Consider the following 24,123-nt stretch of genomic DNA (forward strand, 5'->3'; position numbering starts at 1 on the left):
TTAGGTACCTACTATGGACTTAACTATTAGTTTCGCTTTGAAAATATTTTCATTTTAATATTTCAAAGTCTCGACGTAGATAGCAATTGTCGTATAAGAATCGGCAGCGCTTTGACAGATTAGTTCGGGGTCTGCACTGGAGTGAGGCAGGGCTGCGTCCTCGTACCGTTCTTATTCATAGATTTTATCTTATTTAAATTAATACAACCTTACCGAGGTATAGTGAACTCTCCCCTAAAGTTGTGCGACTTGGAGTACGCAGACAATGTGGTTCTTCTCGAAAAGTCTATTGGTGATCTTCGGGAAATTGTTGACAGACTGCAGGGAAACTCCACACATCTGGGTCTTAATATCAATAATAATTAAAATAAAAGACCCGATTATGTGCAACAAATCCTGTCCGAACTCTGATCAGCCTCTCTATAATATTGGGCAGAGGATTGATAAAGTGACAACTTGAAATACTTTGGAGTTCCCATAACTGGGGATAGTGGCGTGCACAAAGAGCTTGCAACCCGCCGAGGAATCGCTGAAGTGATTAACATGATGCGTGCTGTCTGGATCTCTGGTCTATACATGTTCAAAACGAAATGCCGATTATTTAACTGTTGTATGAATCCAAAACCACCTCAAAGGCACTGAATATTAATCATCCCAACATATCTTGCATTTAGCTAGAGAGCTCTGAATCAACTGGTAAGTTTATAAACGCAGTGCTCTGTGCCCTATTAGGTGAAAGGTGACTGAAGAAAATGTTCCATTGGAAAAAATGAAAATATATACCACAACTCGTGATGGGCCACAAAAAAAATAGTATTAATGTGTTAGACGTATCAAACATTCAATAAAATATGATACAAAACAAATAAATAAACAGTTTCCCCATAGGGGTTCGCAGAGAGGATTGAATGCCACTCAGCTTTGCTTACAGACCTCGCTTTCTCTGGATGGAGCTGAGGGGAGGGACCGCATAGACATAATGAGCAGCGACAGACTTGTGTACACTGCAGTCAATGAAAACCTATCTGAACAACCTACGCTTGCAAGACTACCCAAGAAGAAGAATCATCTTTCATTTGATTTTTTTTTAATGTAACTTTTTCCAAATGTATTAATTAACTGTATACAACTCATGTTTCTTCTTGGCATGATGTCAACTTTTCCTTGGCGTGCTTATATGCCTGAAGGACGGTGTTAACACTTTTGAATAAGGAGTCAGCACTTAGATGTTCCACCGGGTCCTTCCAATCCCCGGAAGCGTCTTTTGTATTTTTATTAGTGGTAAAATTTCTGCTCTGAAGAATGATATCCATAACAATCTTGAGTTTCCCCGTAGAGACAGATTTGATTCCAAATCTGTTGTGCTTCCTGCCCTGAGAAAAAAAACATAAGATATTTAGCATTAGAGGCGAGAGACTGTCTGCTATAATAAAGTGCCCTAAAACACAATTTCCATTACTTTAGAAGTCTTTTATGGTAATTAAAAAAATATATTTTGAATTCAATAGCTTCTAACCCCACATTACTTGTTAATGTTCTAATAATTCCAAACCATTACCCTAACATGTGTGTATGCAAACCTAATACTTACAAAACCTTTCTGAATTGAAACTGAATTTAAAAATGTGTTTTTGAATATGATTACAATAACAACAGTTGATTGTAAGGCAAAACTTCTCTAAAGGTTCCTATAAACACATTAGACAATTGTCAAATGTTAATCGTTATTAAGATAAGTATTATCGACAAAATCAAGAAAGGAGTGCTGTGTAGGTTTGCACATGTGGAGCAAACAGATAGTGAAAGAAAGGCTAAAAAGATTTATGATGCGAATGTATTAACATTAGGACGCAGAAAACGGGGAAGACTGAGAAAGATATGGCATGACCATATTAAACAAATACTCGAAGATGGACATGTCAAAAGTCAAAATAATCGGCGTGCATGTATGAGAAAATGTATGTATGAATGTAGAGGAAATGAGGTCCGTATGCAAAGACAGAGTGACGCAGCGTTCACTCCTCTCTGCTTACACCTACAAAGAAACGGCGTGATGGTTTGTTTGTTTGATAGTTTGCATACCAGCTATCATTCATAATAGCATTTTCAAAATACTCAAAGCCATAAGTGATGTCCCACCTATGTTGCAATATGTTCCCAACTGTGTTACTAGAAATCTAAATCTTCTATTTATCAAATCTTCTAAGAGCAACTTTTGTTTTTATATTCTCCAATGTCCAGAATGTGTAGATTAGTTGATTTTCCGCACAATTTGGATTTCTTACATTTTCACACTTTTCGTAGATCTCTTCACTATAAACACAGTGTAACGATGCGATTGAATTTGAATACGATGCAATCTAATTTAGCCGAGAGTACCCATCGGGCCGGAAACATTCATCCAGAATTTTATTTATGAAAATAACAATATTTTAGATGCTTTTTTACCCTCGTTATTTATCTCTCTTCCTGCCTTTTACTTCGCTAATCACAGGCAATAAATTAGACTGGACTGCCTCACCTCCAAAGTGTCAGGTACCCCTAGCCACGAGAGATCGCTGAGGACATGTCTACCCCCCACAAAGTATCTGTTCATCTCCCATAGGCGCTGGTTGCTCCCCTGCGGCCTGAACGCCACCAGTTCCCCGCAGTGGCGACCGGGTCGGGTGACGGACAGCTTCGTGTGGCAGTATCCCTCAGTGCGCTGCCTGCTCCACATGTCACATGAGATTACCTCGAAGAAAATCTCCGGCTCTCGGCTTAAAGTATCTGCAATTTTTTTTACAAATTTAAAAATTTATTTTTCAAAAATATTTACAAAATAGTCTTAAATTAAAGTCCTGCTGAGTTGCATACATACAAATCGTCAGCAGGTTCACACTTAACCTACATTCATAATAATTTGAGCAAACGTCTCACTTCTGTTTTTAACTCAGTATTTTTAATATTGTTTGGTAACATGTTAAATATTTTAGATATACTGTATTACAGTGTCCTTTTGCCATATTTATTGCAATATCTAGAAACAGCTAGCCCTTCCATACTAGTAAACCTGATGTTGTAATCATGTACCAACTTGTGTTTATACTCGGAGTGCGACGCATGCTGACAAATTAATTTGCACCAAAGTAGAGCTCTAACAGATAATTTATTTACAGATTAATACATCAATGATATTGAAATATTGTGTCTCTGGCAGTATACATCTTTATGTAGTAGCAATTTGATCATGGAATTTTGCAAAGTTTGAATAAAATTAATATTAGTTTCACTTAATAACCCCCAGGAGTTATAGCGTATCGTATAATTGATTCAGAGAGAGATAAATAAATAATTCGTAAAGTATTAACAGGTATGCTACAGGTAATGTTACGGGTATAAATATAGACGTAATATACTAATTTGTAAACAAAATGTCATATCACAAAGTAAAAAATTCTCTTAATAATTTTGATGCAAAGTATCAATCACATTTAGGAATGATCTCCTCCTTCGTTTTCTTAATGCTGAGGGTCAATGCTAAGTAAAAAACGCTTCCGATCTTCTCCGCTCTCTTCAGCTGCACCACCGAGCGAAGGTCTCTCCCGGTCATCTCCCTAACTCGGTCAAATCAACGGGCGGTGATCTTCCTCCGCTTCTCTCGCCTGGAACATTTCCTGTGATAATGTTTTTTTTTGGATTACATGGCTCTTATCTGACCATATGACAAAAAAAACACAAAAAAAGAAAAGTACGAGTATCATGTAAAACAAATAAATAAATAGGTTACAAAAAGATTCAAAAAATAATTTTAGGATAGATCAGCAGATTTATTGAAAAGTATTAAGTAAAAAAGTATTAATAAGTAAAAAACAAATGGTTGCTTACTTCTGCAGGGGAGAAGCGAGGGGGGCGTGGCCATGTGGTTGACGGTGTATCAGACTCCCCCCTCCCCTCTCCTCGCTTCGCCCGTGCAGAAGTAAGCAACCAATTGTTTTTTTAAATGTTTTATATTTGTAAATTTTATTCGTTCTAAAAATTTATTTTAATGTGCCGATATGTCTTCTTGGTCATACTGATCATCGTGGTTTTGGATGTGACAGGGTTTAAAGAACACCCTGTATTTGGGGCCTCCGTGGTGTAGCGGTCAAGACACTTGACTCACGCACGGAAGGTTCCGGGTTCGATTCCCGGTGAGAACACAAAAATTAAAAATGTGATTTTCTCAAGCCTGGGTGTTCTGTGATGTTATTCACCACTGTAATTGGGCCTCCTGGCCTGTTGTGGTGCAAAAAAAATAATTAGATATAAAAAGCGTTTTATTTTAAATATACTTATAAAGCGTTTATAAAACCCTTTCAAGATCAAATGTGAAAGAAAGTTAATGACGCATTTTTCCCACATCGGTCGTTCTACGATCATGACAAAATGACCATTTGATATTTCAATCCAATTTTTTTTAATTGACATGACTAGTTGCATCGCTGTCGTGATGTCCAAAATACCAAAATGTCAATAAAACTGGTTAATGATACATAAAAAATAAGTGGACTAATGTTACCTGTCATTTATTAAAATATGTATTTTATTAAACACAATTAACTTTGACCAAGAAATGTCATTGACTAATTTGATTGCTTTATTACAAAAAATAGTTTAATTTTTAGTTTTAACCTCTTTCAATTTAGAATCCTTCACCAGTGAATATTATTATGATAATAATAATATCTTATATGCAAGTTAAAGCAAGAAAGCTATTGAGAGCGTTGGAAGCAAAGATAGCAAACTCCCGTTTTGGTGTTTTCCGGAAAAATAACAAAAACTGCTACACTAATGCCAAAGAGAGTCTATTTGTGAGAAATATTATTTTCACTGAACTTAAACTTTAAGCTACTAATAAATTAGCTTTAATAGAAATACGAATTCAAAAAACTTTCTTAATATTTCAATGGCACAGCCATTTTGAAAATTTAAATCTCAAGCCTGTCATTGATATTGCTGTTTGCTTCCAAACACTATTTTCAAATTATCAGAAGTATGATTTTAAACTACATTTGCAACCCAACTCATGATTTTTATAAAGATAAAGTTGATAAACTACAGAATGACATCATAACCAAGAAAAATATTTTTTTGGAGGTTGCTAGGTTGGTTGTTTTGCATTCCGCATTGTGAAGCTTTCTCCCCTTTCTTTATACTTAGATAAAGGAATTAGAGACATCTAGATTTGTTAAGTTTTTTATACTAAGCACGCTGAGGGCGCATAATCACAACTCCATTCCCAAAAAATGGGTAAGCGCTGTGCTTCTAGTACGTAGTAAATTAAATTCTATGGATGCCGATCATGATGTTACATACCTACACGGAGTTAGATCCCCAAAAAGGTTTTCCATAAGCCTAAAGCTCTATCCCACTGTCTTCCAAACGAAACTCTATGCCACTTATGCTTGGGCACATGAAAACTCGGGTAGACAATACAAAAACAAAAGAATTTTTATTCTCTCAGACAGTCAGTCTGCTCTAAAAGCACTGATCTCTGTCAAGATCAATTCTAAATTAACCTTGGAATGCCTATGGGCGCTTAATTGTGTCGGTGAGTGTAACAGCGTGGCATTAATTTGAGTACCTGGACACTCAAACATCGACGGGAACATGGCAGCTGATGAACTGGCAAGGCTGGGAGCTGAGACAGCCCCGATAGGCCCTGAGCCCTACTATGGGTTGCCAAATGTGCTCCTTGTAACGAGCTTAGGTCATGGGCCGGGAAGCAGAGCGTAATGTTTTGGCAAAAAGTACCTGATCAGCACCATGCGAAGGAACTGATAAAAGGGTACCGGAAAAGGTTTGCTTTTGACCTTATAAGGCTCAGCTTAATCGAGTGAGGGTTATCACTAGAGCCCGCCCAGGGTACTGCAGATTGAACAAACACCTTGCTAGAATAAACCTATCCAATCATGATTTAAAAAAAAAAAACACCTGCTTTTACAATTAAGAAGTTCAGCCCTGCGGGAAATTGAATGTAAAAAATGTATTCTTACGCGCGGTAAAAATTAGGGCATTAAATTGTACGGCGAAGATTCTTGAAAATGTATGAAAAAATAATACAATTGCTGATGAATGAATCAACTAATGACAAGAGAGCTGTGGGAGATTTTCAGTTTACAGTAAGTCAACTGACGAAATCAGCGGATCATCGTGAAGAAGGGGAAGAGAACTTGAGACGTCACACGCTAAGTAATTTAAAAAATACAAAACCTAAAAAAAATCATAGCGCTGATAATACGATACATAAAAATATTATTTTTTTTAGCTTAGTTTAACAGTCTATTAACAAATAATAAAAATTCCTCTTCCTCATTTCTATAATCTACTACTTTTTTGTGCTAATAGATTTCTCTGAATCGGTATGAGTTTTGTCAATGTATGTTCACACAGTTCATTTCAGAAGTGCTAATTGTCAAAATTATGGGATATGACATGTACACAAAATATTGTTTTGAAGGACACATTAGTGTGTTACTCGGAAAATAATAGTCTGAATATTCATTGTCATGATTCACTATTATTACAAACAATGTTTCATGCCACATTGTGACTGGTTCCAGTCAATTTACTGCAAATTTCATGTGTCCATTAGGTTTCCTATTTCCAGCACATGTAGTGTGTTCTTTTAAAAGAGTTATTGTGAATACATCAGCAGTGAATTCTACAATACTGTGAGTATATTAATATCATAATATTACTGTTCAAATTACATGTGTGTTGGATTGCATATCGACAGTAAAAAAGGCTAAATGACTGATGCCAAGTGCAATAAAGCTAATTTTGCAGGGGAGTGAATTAAACATATTTTTAAAAATAAAAATGAGCATAACTTTTTTCTATTTAATTAATTCCAAAACAATGCCAGTAAGACGGGTTTTATTTATTATTTATATATGCAGTTTAAATGTACAGAAAGTACCGTCCATTCAATTTTTAATAAACTACGCTTGTATGTGCGTGGCAGGAAATTTTCATAAGCCTAATAACAGAAATGAAATAAATATAAAACAACTGTTTTTAACCACTTGTTTTTTATTTTTTCTATCGACCGGTTTCAAAGCTCCACAAGTTTCTTTATAAAGGTATAAATAAGTTGTTTTATATTTGTCTTATTAACTGAACTGATAGATGACTTTGTGTACCTCGGCTCGCTTTTTTCCAACAACGGCAGTTGCAGACCTGAGATTGGTCGCAGGATTCAAATGGCCAAAGAAGCAACCAACCGTTTGGAGAAGATTTAGTGAGATCGAGATATATCAATGAACACAAAAAAGCGGTTGATGGAAGCCCTGGTATTTTCCGTTTTCTCATATAGGGCTAGAACGTGGACAATGCGTGCCTATGAGAGGAAGAGGATCGATGCATTCGAGATGTGGTGTTGGAGAAGGCTGCTGCGTGTGCCTCGGACAGCCAGAAGGACGAATGCATTGATACTGGAAGAGCTTCATATTACAACTCGCCTGTCAGTGGTGTTTGAGGATACTGTCTTTCTTTGGTCATATTGCTAGACGTGAGCCAGACAATCTAGAAAAGGCAATAATGTCTGGCCGAGTCGAAGGTAGGAGAAGCCGGGGTAGAATCCTGTATAGATGGACTGACCAAATAAAGGAGGCTTAGGGGCTAAAATTTGTCGATTCATCGGGCTGAGGACAGACTGGAGTGGAACAGACTAATCAGAAGTGTTCATGATGGTCACGTTCCTCAGCGTTGAGGGACCGACTTGGAAGAAGAAGACTCGGTTCTTGTAAATAAAAGAAAGAAAGTTAGTAAAGAAGAAATGAAAGGTAAGGAAAAAACTGGTATAAAAGTTGGAGAGTTGACATTATGGCGATTCAGCAGATTGCACAGCTAATATTCCGAAAATAAAGCGACCTACATATTTGCATCAGGAATGAAAGGAAAAATTCGCTAATCTTCACCCCGAATATAACGCAAATGCTTTTTTTAGAAAAATATGTTGAGTAAGAAGTATTGCGTTATATTCGGGGCAGTACTTTCAAAGAAGTGATATGGAAGTCACAAAGCCATTTACAGAGCTAATAAAGGTTTACAGCTCCTTTGCTTCACAAAAGTCAACAGCGAAAGCATTTCTCCACACACCAGAAAACCCTTTAAAAGACTTGGGGTCTTCCTATCCATTTCGCTAATACTCAAATATTTTCTTTTTGGCAAAAATTTATTTAGTTTTTGATCCGCCTTTTTAGTTAAATATACCTAACTATAATATAACATTATGAATTTGGATTCAACATCACAAAAATCAACAGATAAAAACACAAGTGGAACTGTGAATTGTACACAATGTGTTAAGATATTAATTGAAGTAGCTAATGACAGATCATGAGCCCGTTGAAAATAGTTGATAACAGCACTATTGATAATACTGTGGCTTAGATCTATAAGGACCGATGGCATAAATAGCGTAACACAGGAGAGTAATTTTTCAGCCATTTGGTGACGTTATAATGAACTGTTTGATGTGTTGGATAACGAATATTAATAAAAAATATTACCATATATGTATATTAAAAATCATTCTTTTTACGATGGATTGCCTAAAAAAACAATCTGTATGTACATTTGTCAAATATATATGTTTTTAATAGACATTGACCCTCTACAAAATGTTCTAAAAAATCAAAGAAATACAGAATTGAATTTAGAATGATGCGTATAAAAAGCACTTCTGGGACGAGTTCTCGTGATCGACAAAGAAACAAGCAGGCCCATGTATTTTCTATTTTATAATTTAGATTATGAAATATATATTGTTGCTTTAAAATTATTACCTTCTTCGCTTATTAAATCCATTTGGTAATTTAAACATAGCTCAAAAACATGTCCGAAATGAGCTTTCTTATCCCTTCCCCAGGTCTGTGCAGTTTGGGTGACTCCTTTCAAAGGGGACGAGGTAACAAAACCGAATGGGACCTCGATGTTATACTCGACATATAAGTTGTTGTATTCAAATGAATGAGCTGATTGAATCTCGATGATGTAGAGACATTTCAGGACGTTGTTTGGGGGCAGAATAAAGTTCCTGAAGATTTTGCTCTTTTGCAGTTGCTTTTGTGAAAGTTCAATCTGAAATCATCGATTAATTAGTTTTAAATGGATAAGATGTTTGCTATTGGTTAACAATTTTCAATATGGTGCATCAGGTATAACCTCAGAGTAATAATTCTCTAGAGAAGCCCTTAAGCACTATTGTATAGAACAAAATCGTTCAAAATTTTTGGTTTAGTTTTTAGTTTAACAACAAACATGTAATGGACAGTTTCGGTTAGCGCTTGCAATTCTCAACGCAAGTACCTATGGCCTGTTTATTTCTGTAATCTGTAGCTAAGTTTGTGGTCAATAATCATAGAACAGTCTTTCTCCATATGGGCGACTCTATTAGGTTGTTACTCAAAAGGTATAACAGTAATTTTTATAGACAACACAGTAAGTACATACATGATATGATACAGTCCTAACCTATATTAAGGTGGATAAGAAAAAGTTTTTGTGTTATTTTTCAACATACTCGCGTATAAGGTTTTTCTCAGTTCTACGTCTCTCCAATGAAGACAGATTAAGAGATAGCTCTATTTCAAAATAGGAATAATTATCCCTTTGTAATCCGAGCAACCATGCCACTTTTCTTAGAAAACGATGTTGGACAGACTCAAGATGGTCAATATGAGTCCTGTAGAATGGAGACCAAATAGGAGAAGCGTATTCTAGATGGGGTTGAACTAGCGAATGCAAAAGCCCTTTGGGCGTTAATAAATAAATAAATAATGTCGGGTAAAGGTTGGTACCATAAAAATTGATATAAAGGAAAGGAATGAAAGGAAATGGGCAAGAAATAGTATTTAAAAATGTTGTTTTGTACTAAGCAGTCAGTTGTCACTGGAGGTTACTGCATCCATTTTTATTCCTTAAGAAGTAAACCACCGCATATCCAGAATTCTAATAAAACGATTTGATGATTTTAAGGCAAAACTGTACCTTATCCCGTAGTACCATCTCAGCCAGTTTTCCTTCATCGAAGCAGTCATCAATGATGTGTTCTATCGAGTAATGAAATATTTGCTTAGAATAGTAATTTACTTCCAACATGTATGGATTAATGTCGATGTCATTAAAGTCTGGTGAGACAGTGAGTCGTTCGTCCTTAACATTCCAACTCAAAGTAAAAAGGACTCTCTCTCTTCTCAAAAGAAACTTTGGATCACTAAAATTGAAAGAATAATTACATAACTCAAGTTCATCTGTGAATGTAGTCGAAGAGACAATTAGAGCCAACCACATAGCATTTTTTAACCAGAGCAGGCTTGAAAGAAAATTCTGTCCGCACTAAATGAGCATAGTGCCCATCAGCCGATCAGCCTTACGCTTCAGATGCTAGTCCAGGAACATGAAATACCGTAGTGAAGAACCACGCTTTTAATAAATATTTCAGTGGTATTTCTATACGTAGCATTAGCCGGTATATATAGGTATAGATATAGGTTATAGACCCCGGCATTGAGATAAAATACAGAATAGAAGCAGCCCGAACAGGATATAACAAAATGAAAAATCTTCTTTGTGACGATAATATAAACCTTAAGCTGAGACAACGAATGATCAAATGTTATATATGGTCTATCTTACTTTATGATGTAGAGGGGTGGACTCTAAAAGTAAATATTATAAACCGCCTTGAAGCATTTGAAATGTGGATCCACCGTAGAATGTTAAGAATATTTTGGACCGATATGATAACCAACAATGAAGTATTACGTAGAGCTAATACTAATAGAGAACTATTCACCACTGTTAAGCTTCATAAGATTTCATATTTCGACCATTTGTTGAGAGGTGATAAATATGCCACACTTTAGCTTGTCATGAAGGGGAAGATCAAAAGACCTAGAGGGGTCGGAAGAAAACAGCTTTCCTGGCTTCGAAACATCCGAGCATAGACCAGGATTAGAACTGTGGAGGTGCTGTTTTGCACTGCTCGGGATAGAGAAGCTTTCTCCCAAGTGATCGTCAACGTCGGGGGGAACCGACATGACACGTGAAGAAGAAGATGCCGGTGTGTATTAAAAGCACTCCGCAAGTTTGATTTATCTGTCGGCGCATTTGGCTACCACACAAGAGGTCTCAGGTTCGATTCTCGACATGATTGACATGAAATATTTATTTAAAAAGGTGTATTTACACTGGAATATTTCATAGTCCCTGGACTGGCATCTGAAGCGTAAGACTGATCATCTTGCCTTCATGAAACTAAAGTGATTAAGATACGATTGGTGCACCGATGCAGTGCCTTATGTACGAATAGATGCAGAAAAGGAATGATGATGACGATGTAAGCAATTTATAATAAAAAAGTTTATGATTGATGCCGTGAAAAGTTATAAATTGAATAAATTGTGCAACCGACACTAAAGCATAAGAACGTCGTCATTAATAACTCAATTAGTAAATTATGACTCTAATGAGGATCTTCAGCCCTACGGGAAATTGGATACAAAAAATGTTTTCTTGCGCGGTAAAAATTAGAGCATTAAATTGTGAGGCAAAGTTTCTGGAAAATGTATGAAAAAAATAATAAAAAGTATTTTAATAAAAACGCACTACTTTGAGTGACGTCACTGGTTCATATGAACCAACCAATGATGTGACAGCTGTGACGGATATCCGGTTGGCTTACTGTAAACGAACCAATAGGAAGAACTAACAGAGAACAACCTCTGACGTCACACGTGGAGTTATTTCAGAAATACAAAACTTTAAAAAATCATAGCGCTGATAATACGATACGTAAAATTAAAAAAAAAAAATTGGTTTAGTTTAATAGTCTATATTAACAAATAAAATGACATTAAATTAAAATTATGACAAATGTTCACAATAATAATATTTGGAAAGAATATTTTGATAAGGAGCAAGTTCTGGCTAGAAGCTAGGGCGGGCACAAAATCTTCCAGGGCGGGCTCCACCTGCCCTGACGTACCCCTGGCTATGTCCCTGACCACTGCAGTATAAAGCGGATTTATCTCCACTACATTTTTTTTTCTCCACTACAGGACTTTTACCTGAGTATAGCCATCAAGTCAGAGTTCTGGTTTTATCTCATACCCAAAATTGCATTCTCAATTCATCAAACAAAACATCAAAAGAATACGAAAAATACTTCTAAGAAAACATGCAACTACCTCTCAGGATTATTCATATCGACAAGAATGAACATTTTGACAATGTTATTATCAACATCTTCAATTAGAGTTCTGTTTTTATTAGGTCTGATTTCCAAGATGGCTTCGCTGTCACCATCCAGCGACGAGTCGCTATTTACATTTAACAGGTGAACAAGTTTGGATAACTCTCTAACATCACCCTTCGCAGCTGTCGTTAGTTTATCATCAAATTTATATTCACATCTGTCTTCGTGGACGTAAGAAAACAACTTTGTTTTGTGATTATCTAAACTGAGTTCATCTTTGACAATAGTATCATTGTACTTCTTTTCGAGATCAGAGGCGCAGTTACTTAAATCGGAATAAAGAAATATTTCCGCCGAGCTGAACATTTTTTCTTGCCAGAAAACAGACTTCTCTTCATAATACCCCGTGTTTTCTTGTTCCGGGTGACTTTCTTGCGAAGCGAAAGTCTCAAATTTAGGAAGAGGAATGACTGTGTTAACTTCTTTAAATTTAACCCTGTAAAATAAATTCAGAGGGTAAGAAATTATTTTTAATAAAATTTGCTATGGAATTATTTGAAAATATTTAGAACATACTTGAATTTGAAATTGCTTATTTTATCAGTACTTTTGTACACTTGAGATACCTTATTACATCTAGTAAAATTAGTCATTTTAAAAAGGAAATACTATTTTATTGTTCAGAAGATAACGTAAGCTTTGTCAAGTTTTTGCATTTTGCGTAATCTTTGTTTGAATCAGTTGTCATAGTAACCTCATTAATCAGCTTGTGATTGGCTGTAGTAATTAATACCAGTAACAAAAATAAATTCTATTTTCTACTGTCTCTTTCCATTTTTACGTGTTAGAATGAGAAAAAATAATACATTTTTAAATGTGGTAATACATAAAGCAAGATAATTTGACGTTTTCGTAATGAGTAATCGAGTAATATGTGCATTATTCGTTTTGATGTGAAAATTATAAGTTTTAACAAGTTTTTATTGTTGCTATTGGTTTTAGGTATTTAAAGATTTTCTGTTCTAAATTTTCGCATTCGTTTTCTGAGTAGCGTAATACGATTGTATTTTATGATAAAACAATTCAAAGTTGTTTGAAAGTTAGCAGTTCTCAGAATGTTTCTATACTTTTGTCATTTTTACCGCCGATAGCCAGAAGTAGGCGTGGAAACGAAGGTGTATATTAATTGAATGAATCGTTCGATTATTCACCGTTATCTTATCATGTCCTTATTTGCCAGCCGCGATATTACAAGACATTCCTAGTTTCCTAAGTGATTTTAGGCGTCGTGTCAAGACAGGTCGGAGAGGTTATTTTCTGCGCGTATTGCCGACAACTTATGTTTAACTTTTATTCTTGAAAGGAAAATAGTGCCTTCAGGATGCAGGAGCCGAGTGCGCGGCAGCGGGAAGACCAGAGTGTGGAGATTCCATTAAATAACATAGGACAATCACAGCGGACCGATTCCCATTGGAGACAAGTTTTTGACAGAGTAAGTTCTGTATTTTGTTTTGAATTTAATTTTACCCAAAGTTCTTAATTCAAATATTTGTTTTATTTTTTTTTATAAATGTTGACATAGTCATTCATTGATTGCACTTTCACTAAAGTACTTACCTACTTTATTTAGTTCTTGCATCATACTAAAAAAAAACTTCTACCATTATTTTTCAAACTTTTTTATGTATGATGGATACACATTATAATTTTATATTTAACATTTCTACCCCTAATGGAGCAAGATTACTATTTATATTACACACTTTTTTGTATATTGTTTTCAATGTTTAAAATATATATTTAAGAACCAAAATTTATTTACAAGTAATTTCAAACGTCCGTGTCGAGCACCACATGTGTTGCAAGTCATATGTTACAAGTATCATCTCGAAGAAAAATAGTCCTTTAGAAATAATGTTTATATAGTGTTTTCCAAATCGAGAATCTTCAAAAAATTTGTGTAATCTGCAAGTTCACTCTAGGAGAAAAATCCCGCCACTGGGTTTATGATGTTTAAAGTATAGTACACTTATTTGTATGAAGAAATAAGCTGGAGTAATTGGCTAGTTCCTTGGCTCATTGTTGGCGCTGGGCGCTTTATTAATATTTTTATTTATATTTGGAGAAAAATACAAATGGTGGCAATGACTTATAAGAAATAGTAATTACTTGTTTGTTTTTCTGTAAGTAAAGTTACCATAAAACATTATTGTGGATAGTCAAATAAAATGGTAAGCTGCGCTTAATCACTTTTATACACGATTCGCCTCTGCTGTCAGGTGGTATCGATTTACATAAAATAAAATCCTTCAATGTGATGAATAAGAACAGTTTATAACTATGAAATACTTGATAAATAAATTTCAGTATGACCACGACAACACGGGCACGCTGTCCCTCCATGAACTCCGCGCGGTCATCGCGTCCCGCGAGTACCGCAGGGACCTTCCCGAGTGGGTGGCGCAGCGGATCATGCAGCTCGCTGACCGGGACAACAACGGCCAGCTGGACTATGAGGAGTTCCTGTACATGGTGAACCACCCGGACGTCAAGCACCTCTTCGACCACTTCCTCCAGAAGTACGTCCACTTTGTGGTGCCCGCGAGGAGGCCGCCCGACGCCGTAGGTAATGAACATCCTTTCATCGTATCCAGTTTACATTTTAACTACCGGCTTGATCATTGATGTGGAGGTTTTAACCTAAAGTTGCCAGCCCTCCTTCACTTAAAATGATTTTCTAGATATCCACAATAAGTAAATATTAAAAATCGTTAACTCGTAAACTCTGAATCAGTTTAAATAAATAAGACGGTTAGCGCAGAAGTGACACAACCCAACACGGGGAACTGAGATTTAAATTTATTTATTTGATATGTATTAGGTGTTAATATAAGTGTGTAAAATGAGCACCGAAACTAAAACAAACGAAAGGAAGCCATCCTCTCTGAATTTTCTTTCAGTCACAAATAAGAAAAAGAAAAAAACTGTTGGTGACCATTTTATCGCATCACAAAAAATAAACTTACTATTTAATTTTAAAAATTGCGTGAAGGAATTAAATGAATACAGAATAAATTTTATATTTGAAGCACTAACTTTGTGGTTATTCATTATAATAAAATAAATAAAACAACTTTGTTTTCAACCTCTAATTTATTATTCTTTTTTTTCCACAGGTTCTTCTTCAAGGTTTATGTAACTAATGGATTCTTTCCTATTTTACTTTTATCATGTTTACTACTCATAAATACCCTTTTAGGAAAAAAAGACTTGATTTATTGGCTCCACGTGTAGTATTTAGTAAACATGATAAAAAAAAAATAGGAAAGAATTCATTAGTTACTTAAACCTTGACGAAGAAGCTTGTTTGCTTTGAAACAGGTTGGTGGAAAAAAAGAATAATAAATTAGTGGTTAAAAACAAAGTTGTTTTATTTATTTTATTACAGTTTTTCTTTTACCATAAATTTTTCTTTGCACTTTACAATAGGTATACATAAGTTACAAGTAATAAAATAAACTTACATAAATACAAGAAAAAAATCCCACTAAGACATGGCCTGTGTGTGGGTATACATTTTATTTTATAAATAAAGGCTATGATAGATATCGAAAAATAAAAAATAAGTGCTAATATTAGAGCCCAATTTTTTTGTCAATAAAAATGAAAAAATGAATATTAAAAGTACATGCTATTCGTTAAAAAAAGAAGCTATTTAAATCTGCTTTTTTTATCCATTATTTCAACAAAAATTTAAATCGAAACAAATTCAAATAATCTCTATCATATTGTCCTTATGAAATGCATTGAACAGTTTTGGAGCTCTGAAAAATGAGCGTCTTTGCCCGAGTCTGGATTTACAATAAGGGATTTCAAGTAAACTATTCAATCGTTGACTAGACTAGTTAGTTCAGCAGTTTTCATTAAATTCATAATATAATTTTTTTTGGAGTGTATTTCAAATGATTATAAACTGCAATTATGACTAAATGTTATTGAATATTTGTATATAACCACTTACCGACTTTTCTATGTGTACCGGTTTCGAGACGTACCCGTCTCTTCGTCAGGACACCAATTAAACCAACATGCAAAAATAGTTGTTGCACAAAAATATAAAACCATCACGACATGCATTTTAATAAGCACATGCACTGATTAGGACAAACATGCACCGGTTAAATTATAAAAATATTCTGTTGTTTGAGAATTAATGAAAAAAGTAGAGGGGATGGAGGGAGGGGGTAACCTTAATAGGTTTAATAGGGTGACCATTGTGGTGGAACATCGTATAACATTATTTTTTAAAGCTTTCCTAATATGAAATATTTCCATATTATTTACTTTTAACCTTTTATTATTTGTATGTAAGATTTTAACTCCTGTATTTTTATTAAAGTCATGATTTAAATTGACTAGGTGATTTGCGAATTCAGAGGAATTATTATTGTGAAGACACCTCATATGTTCTTTAACACGAATATCAAAATTTCTTGATGCTCTTCCAAAGTAAACTGAAATACGTCTCGAAGGTACGTCTCGAAATCGGTAGACAGAAAAAACGGTAAGTGGTTATATACAAATATTTAATAACATTTAGTAAAATGTTTGACCACAAAGTTGATGCTTTAAATATAAATAATACTGCAATTATTATTTCGAAGATTATAATTATAGATTTTAGGCTTGAGCGCGTGGAAAAAAAAAACATTGTCCCGACAACCTGTTGTTGGATTTTTTTCATTACACTAATGCTTTAATTATTTTCTTTTTTATTTACTGTCTATTTTTAGTATTTGTGCTTATCATTTTCTCGTGTGTATGAACATGTTTTTTTTAAGGGAACCTTAATTGATTTGTGTGTGCATATAATTTGTACTTTATTTAGTAATTTTTTGTCTGAAATAATGGCACTAACAAAATTATATTGTTTTTTTTATCAAAATATTATTTATATGTATTTTTACTTATTCTAATGCTTTAAAATCTATTTTCACATATAATTACTAATACATGATTTAATAACTTGATGATCCATTTCTAAAGTAGGGTATTTTGAAAATCAATCAACCGAGATGTTCAAATTCTTACTTTGTTCAGCTGAAAACCTTAGTAAACATAATATCTTCTTAAGCATGCAATCCATAAGTTTTTTTATTTTTTAAAATAATTTTGATTCTATCTTAAGATATTAATATACAATACATTCAAGACACAATCAAAATGAATGATTTTGTATAGAATGTATATGTACGTTAAAGCCTACCGGTCTTATGTAATCCTAATGTAAGTTTTACTTACGATGCTGGTTTGTGTTAAATTGTGATAATAATTGAAGTGAAATAATACAAGCTCGACGTGCGGTAGAGCCGGTCTCTCGTAGAACTCGGCGTTCCGTGGGAGAAGGGCAGGAGCGGCAGGCAGTTCAGTCCGCTGTAACTCTGCTGTCTGCGGAGCCTCGGAAGGTCGTTACGGAGACAGAGTTTCTGGTACTGTTCAAAGGTAGATCGCCGGAGCCGCCATCACACTAGGCATGCACATACATGGCGCTTTGTTTGGCCTGATCTTTCATTTGTTTGTGCATCTAACTGGGCAATATGCTTCTAAGAACCAATTACATTAAAAAAAGTAACTTAAGTGCAACTTATTTTGACAAAAGCTTATATCACCACCTTAATTTGAATACAGCATAAGTCACTGAATGATTGCTTTACAGGAGGCAATAAAAACTTCCAAATCAGTAATTTTGTATGAAATTTTAGTGGTTATTTTTATCAAATATTTTGTTTTGAAAGTATACATGATTTTGAAGTACATATTTTATCCAAACAAATGTAAGTTACTGGAATATTATACTTCTTTGAAAAATGTCTTTTATCTTTTTTCTGTCAAAAATTACTTCGTTTCAATGGCAGAGATAGATGCTATTTTGTATGGTGAAAAATATTCAATCTTAATCTCAAATACAGAAAAAAATTACTTGAGTTGTTTTCAAATTATGGCGACAATATGATGATTTAGCTTTGTCTCATTATTTTATATGCAACTGGCTCTTAGGGCCAATTGAAACATGAACAGTTGAGTTATCAAAAGTTTAGAGTTAAATAATTCTTGCGTATTTGTTAAAATGGGCGTGAGTTGTTTTATCCTAATGTTTTCATGCAATCCATTTTGTTAATTTTGGAAGACATATGACAATGAGGAAGTTCAGTGCCATCGGAAATTAGATATAAAACATGTTTTCTTACGTGTGGTAACAAATTAGAGCATTTAATTGTACGGCAGAGTTTCTCAAAATGTATCAACAAAATTATATAAAATTAGCTGCTTTGCAATGTTACAGGTTTATGTGACCACGTGACCACGTGTTTGCAATATACAATAAATTATAGTATCTTCGAAGATTACCCGGCAAGATACTCCTCCGGTAATCCAGCAGACTTCCTGAATGCGGTTCTTGAATCCATTGAATATCTGACTGGCCTAGATCTAGCCGCTAATTTTTTTTTTTTTCTCATTTTTGTGTTCTTTGTTTTCTGCCATACGCTAAATAAATATAGCGTTGTTATGTCGCTGTGGTGACCAGCAACAGATTTCCAGTTTTCGGGGTAGCCGTGTTTTTCGACGTTTAGCGTGTGGGGTACAAATTATAACTGTACACGGTTCTTCTTTTAAATGTCAGATACAAAATCAATCTGTCATTCCTAAAAACTAATCCGATCACGTCAAACAATGTCGTAGAATGCCTGCAAGTCAGCGGTTCGTACAATAAATGCCAGTCAAACCCATGTTTATTTGTTTCTTGTAAGTTATGTTTCACCATTCACGTGTGTTTTGATCGCTCGCCGACCACAACTCACGACATTGCGGGCGGTGTAATTTTAAAGTTAACCAATTAAAAAAAAATTAATGAACCACTCAACTTCCTCATTATTATTTCTTAACTTTTTTTAATGCAGCTTGTCCCTAAGTCTTACTCACAAAAAAATCTTATCAAAAAAAAATTGAGTGGGTCCAACACTGGAGTTAACCCTTGTAGGATATTTATCAATATACCTTGTGCTAAAGTTTACTAAAAAGGGCAATGAAAAACTCAAAAATGATGACCTAATTGTAATACAATCATTAAAGATGTTTTCCAATATTGGATACACATCATCTGTGCTGTGTTTAATTGTCAGTAAGGAATTTCGCTTTGAAATGAATTAAAAGAACTATCAAAAGTTATTTTGTTACCATCTTGTCTAATTATCATCATAATTTGTAGTAAACATAAAGGTAAGATGATCACATAAGACATAATGATTATTTTTTTATTTATTAAGATTGTATTTTGAGAAATGAATATGAAAATCTCTCACCTTTTCATTTTGATAAGTAATTATTGTGTGGGTAAGATTTGAGTTTGCAAAATCTAATTTTAAACTTGTTTCGAGTGTTCGATTCAGCCTTAAACGGGTTTTGGAAGCATAATATACCTACAAAATGTGCTGTAAATAATAAAACAGTAACTAATGCTCCGCTCTGACAGAAATACACCCGTATAGTTCTAACAGAACAACGACAATAATAATTTTACTCAATCAAAATGCCTGAATGTGGAAGAGCCAATTTCATTAGAAAAAAAACCCATTTTGTATTCATAAACAATAGAAAAAATGGGAGAGGAGCCATCGAGTCAAAAACACTCGTCCAAAATTTATGGTTCTATTTCACACGGAACTGTGTTCTTCATCCGCTCGGACACAGATAGTGTAAAAGAAAAAAATATCCAGACAAAATAAATATTTGCTTTCTTATGATTTACACAAATATTTCTCACGATTATAAAGTGGAAATCAAGTTGGAATAGAGTGGGGTTTGAACCTCGAATCTCTGATCCGTGAATCCACGACGCTAGCCACGGCACCACATCCTGATTCTGCAACCTTGTCATTTATTCTGTAATCATGCCGTTATTTCCCACTTATTTCAGTCTAGTCTCGGTGCGATAGCTAGCAACCAGCAATCATACTCTTACTTACAATTTAGGGGTTCAATTTTTGAGAAAACCAACAAAACCAATAGCGAAAAGACTATTAGTTCAATGTGAAACTTGTGTGTGGTATTGCAAGTAGCGAAAAGACTATTCGTTCAATGTGAAACTTGTGTGTGGTATTGCAAGTAGCGAAAAGACTATTCGTTCAATGTGAAACTTGTGTGTGGTATTGCAAGTAGCAAAAAGACTATTCATTTTAAGTTAAATGCGCATATTGAACGTTAAAGAAATAGTCTTTTCGTTAATGGTTTCGTCTGTCTCCCCAAAAACAGTGATCGTGGACAGTGGCATTTTCGATTTTAACCTCCTCAATTATTACTTACAATATTGATATAGTTGTCAACAAGTAATACATGAACAAAAATACTTCAACTAACAGTTCCACGACATCTCTTCATGCTCGTAGCATATCGCCTTTGTCTTTTAAAAGCTAAAATAGTTGTTCACATAAGTTAAATTTTTGGTATCCACTCGAGTTTTTACGTATAACACTTTTACATATATAATTCATATTTGAAAAGTAACATTTTTTACTTAATGATTTTATTCATATACTAACAATATTAACTGTACTAATGATTATTCTATATGTTCGCTTTCCTTATCCTGCTTTCTTGTTTGTCAATCATCCATCACAATCAAATGTATTATTACTGCAAATGCTTTTATATTTATTTTATGCCACATTTTTCCTTACAATACATAATATACTTTCCGTTAATTCGCTGAATTCAATGCCCGTGTTTTTCTTTACAACACCTACATATCGCTTAAAAACACCCACATTTCTCTTTACAACACCCTAACTTTCTTTTACAATACCGATGTTTCTTTTTACCACACCCACACTTCTTCTATTAACATCCGCACTTCTCTTCATAACACCCACACTTTCCTTCACAACATCCTCGCTTCTCTTTGCTACACCCTCACATCACTTTAATACCTGCATTTCCCTCTCAATCCACTCATCAACCTGTCACCGTACACATTACGCTTTGAATCTCTCCATACCCATGTTTCCCTTACAATCCACCCGCCATTGCGCCTTGCATGTCCCATCCCGCATTGTCTGCGTCCATCAACAGCGCGTTTATCCTCCCCAGACGGGCAGTATGAGGAGGAGTACTCGTGCTGGCCCCCGCCCGTCTGCATGCTGCTGCTGTCGCTGGTGGAGATCGTCCTGTTTGCGGTGGACGCGGCCAGCCAGCACACGCAGGCCACGGGCCCCGCGGCCACGGCACTCATCTACAACCCGTACAAGAGACACGAGGCCTGGAGGTTCCTGAGTTACATGTTTGTGCACGTTGGGTGAGCGATATTACACAATTATGGCATATCAAAATCATTCCTTCATCTACATGCAGTGGTGCATATTATCAGTGATCATTTTTACCTTTCCCCTACTGTGCCAAAAACATCCTCGCGTTATGGTGTTGTGTAGTTAATACACATGCAAAAATGAGAGATTTAAAATTGGAAAAATGAAATATTCATAGGCGATTGCTTAAATTATTTATAGTTGAGGTCAAAAGTGATATTATTTTTAATCTAATTCCAAAAAAACTATTAGCTGACACTCGCAGCACGGCAAGAGGACCACCCCTAATGAAGCTTAGAGAGCTACTGGCGTCTGGCAGAAGTACTGGCAACTTGATTATTGGCCTGTGTGATGCGTAAAATTGTCTCTTGCTCCCGAATATACCTTTAGTATCGAGAGTGAGATATAAAGAGTATGTGAGACAATCGTATCGACACATTGGTAAACTTTCGATTGGATCGGTGATTTATCTTCAATTTCTGATAAAATGCTTTTTCTGTGCCCAATAATTATTTAAAAAAAATAAAAAATATACTTTAACCAGTATGTAAATGTATCGACATAGAATTATAATTGTCCAGAAACCGAGTACGCGCATCAAACTGAAGCCGACTAAACTACTCATAAATTAGTGGTTTTACGTTTTGGTCATTAGTTACTCTGTAGACGTTGCTTAAATAACATTATTTGTGAATTTGATTATTTTACCATCTGTCAGTTTGTAAAATAAAACAAGGTAGACAATTTGTAAGTATTGCCAGGGTGGCCGATTTTTTTTACCCGGCTTTCTATAAATAAACCTTAGTATAATATTTGATGGTATTAATTTAATTCATTATTAAATTATTATTTTTTCGACTTATCCGATTGGTAATTTAATAAATCAACTTGGTTACAGCTGGATGCATATAACGGTGAACCTGCTCGTCCAAATCCTGTTAGGGCTGCCGCTCGAAATGGTGCATCGCTGGTGGAGGGTCCTGGTCATATACGGGGCGGGGGTAGTGGCCGGCTCCCTCGGGACCTCCATCACCGATCCCAGTGTGTTCCTGGCCGGGGCTTCGGGGGGCGTGTACGCCCTCATAGCCGCCCACATGTCTACCATAGTGCTGGTAGGTGGACCTGAATGTTGATCATCGGCTGCAATTGTTATATTGCCTTTTAGCCCGTGGAATGAATTTATACAGTAAAAACTTTTTTGTAAAAAAAATGAGGATACACGATATTGCAATATCACCGATGATATGTAAAAAATCTCATGAGGCTGATCATAGATCATAAAGTTTTCATGCAGCTGTAAAAATTTATATATAACGTCTTCATGACACCTAGTCTCATCTACGGATGCTAATTGTGGCACCTCACTAGGGCCCAAAACAGCAAAATTATGAATTTTGAGAAAAGGTGTCTCAGAAGAATCTCGGGTGAGCGGCAGTTTGACTTGGAGAGGAATTAAGTAATAAGAGAACACACGCAGCAAACTCCGGTGACGATACAGTTGGATGGGCCATATACTAGGGATGCCTCCTGAGAGTCTAAACCACGCTTGCCTACTTTACAAGACATTAGGTCCTCGACGTCCTGGATGTTTACTGCTGACTGTTCGTTGGCAGTTTATGTCAGAACTTCGGGACGAGAACCTGGTTTGGGGGGACACACAGGAGCTGAGAGCCGATAGAGATGCATGGAGGCTCTTTGTGGACACCCTGTGCTCCAACTAGGGAGCAGACATGGAGTTATGATGATGAAAAATGTATACAGTAATACTCCAACTGTCCGGATTAATGAGTGCCAGATTTTATTGCTTTTGAAATAATACAGTGAATTGGAATCACATTAAAATGCCTTTGATGGCGCTACAGCCCATATCGAGCTTTTCACCTCCAACTCCGACTGTCAGCCGCCGTCTTCCAATTCGCCACCTGGAGAAACTGCGCTGCATCCTTTCTCACTCCATCCTCCCATCTCAGCCTGAGTCTTCCCACTGATCTCCTTCCACCCGGGGGTGTCCGCTCACAAGTCTCATACGCTGTACATGTCCGGCCCATTATAATCTAAGCAGTTTCATGTTTGTCGAGATGCTCGGGACCTGGTACATGCTGTACAGATCATCATTCAACCGAATGCGCCACTGATTACCTTCTCTCTCTGGTCCACAGATTCTTCCCAATACTTTCTATCAATTGAGATACATAAATTTACTCGTCGAGATCTTATTATCTTTTTTGTTTCTAGAACTGGTCCCAGATGGAGTTTGCAGCCATCCAACTCTTGGTGCTGATAGTGGTGGCGGGGGTAGACGTGGGAACGGCCATTTACAACCGATATGTTCTGGATTTGGAGGGGAACGTAGGTTACGTAGCCCATCTCGCTGGGGCATTGGCAGGTATGTTTTGGCTGTATCATCATTTCACAACGCAGATCATTCAGGGTTAAAAAAATCTATTGTTCTTGTACCTATAGATACTGGAAGCGTTGTTCTGTGTTATATTGTGTGTAAATCGTACAATAATTTTCAAAAATTACTCTTTGCTGAAA

General features: G+C 35.6%; 2 protein-coding genes across 5 annotated transcripts in view; one reads left to right on the forward strand and one right to left on the reverse strand.

Moving 5' to 3' along the window:
- On the reverse strand, positions 1-13,580 carry Mks1 (Meckel syndrome, type 1). 2 transcript variants are annotated; one of them, XM_088226008.1, is made up of 6 exons: positions 13,438-13,580; positions 12,219-12,722; positions 10,018-10,243; positions 8,814-9,108; positions 2,522-2,769; positions 1-1,373 (listed from the first exon to the last, which is right to left on the reverse strand). In XM_088226008.1, exons 2-6 carry the CDS (start codon positions 12,590-12,592, stop codon positions 1,131-1,133), a joined length of 1,386 nt encoding a protein of 461 aa, XP_088082134.1. In that variant the 5' UTR covers positions 12,593-12,722; positions 13,438-13,580; the 3' UTR covers positions 1-1,130. The 2 variants fall into 2 exon arrangements, with proteins under 2 accessions (XP_088082134.1, XP_088082133.1); XM_088226007.1 differs by lacking the exon at positions 13,438-13,580 and adding an exon at positions 12,803-12,972.
- The window catches only part of rho-4 (rhomboid-4), a 15,584-nt gene continuing 4,580 nt past the window's right edge, over positions 13,120-24,123 (forward strand). The window contains exons 1-6 of one of the 3 annotated variants that reach the window (XM_088226011.1): positions 13,120-13,228; positions 13,590-13,718; positions 14,594-14,852; positions 21,371-21,575; positions 22,484-22,697; positions 23,821-23,971. In XM_088226011.1, the coding sequence (XP_088082137.1) occupies positions 13,608-13,718; positions 14,594-14,852; positions 21,371-21,575; positions 22,484-22,697; positions 23,821-23,971 (940 nt within the window). In that variant the 5' untranslated portion in view covers positions 13,120-13,228; positions 13,590-13,607. Of the gene's footprint in view, positions 13,229-13,578; positions 13,719-14,593; positions 14,853-21,352; positions 21,576-22,483; positions 22,698-23,820; positions 23,972-24,123 lie in introns of those variants that run through there. The other 2 variants (XM_088226009.1, XM_088226010.1) reach the window with 2 other exon arrangements.

Source organism: Micrasema longulum, unplaced genomic scaffold, assembly GCF_059751315.1.
Source record: "Micrasema longulum isolate JH-2025_06_02 unplaced genomic scaffold, ASM5975131v1 h1tg000403l, whole genome shotgun sequence".
In the NCBI taxonomy this organism is placed as follows: domain Eukaryota; kingdom Metazoa; phylum Arthropoda; class Insecta; order Trichoptera; family Brachycentridae; genus Micrasema; species Micrasema longulum.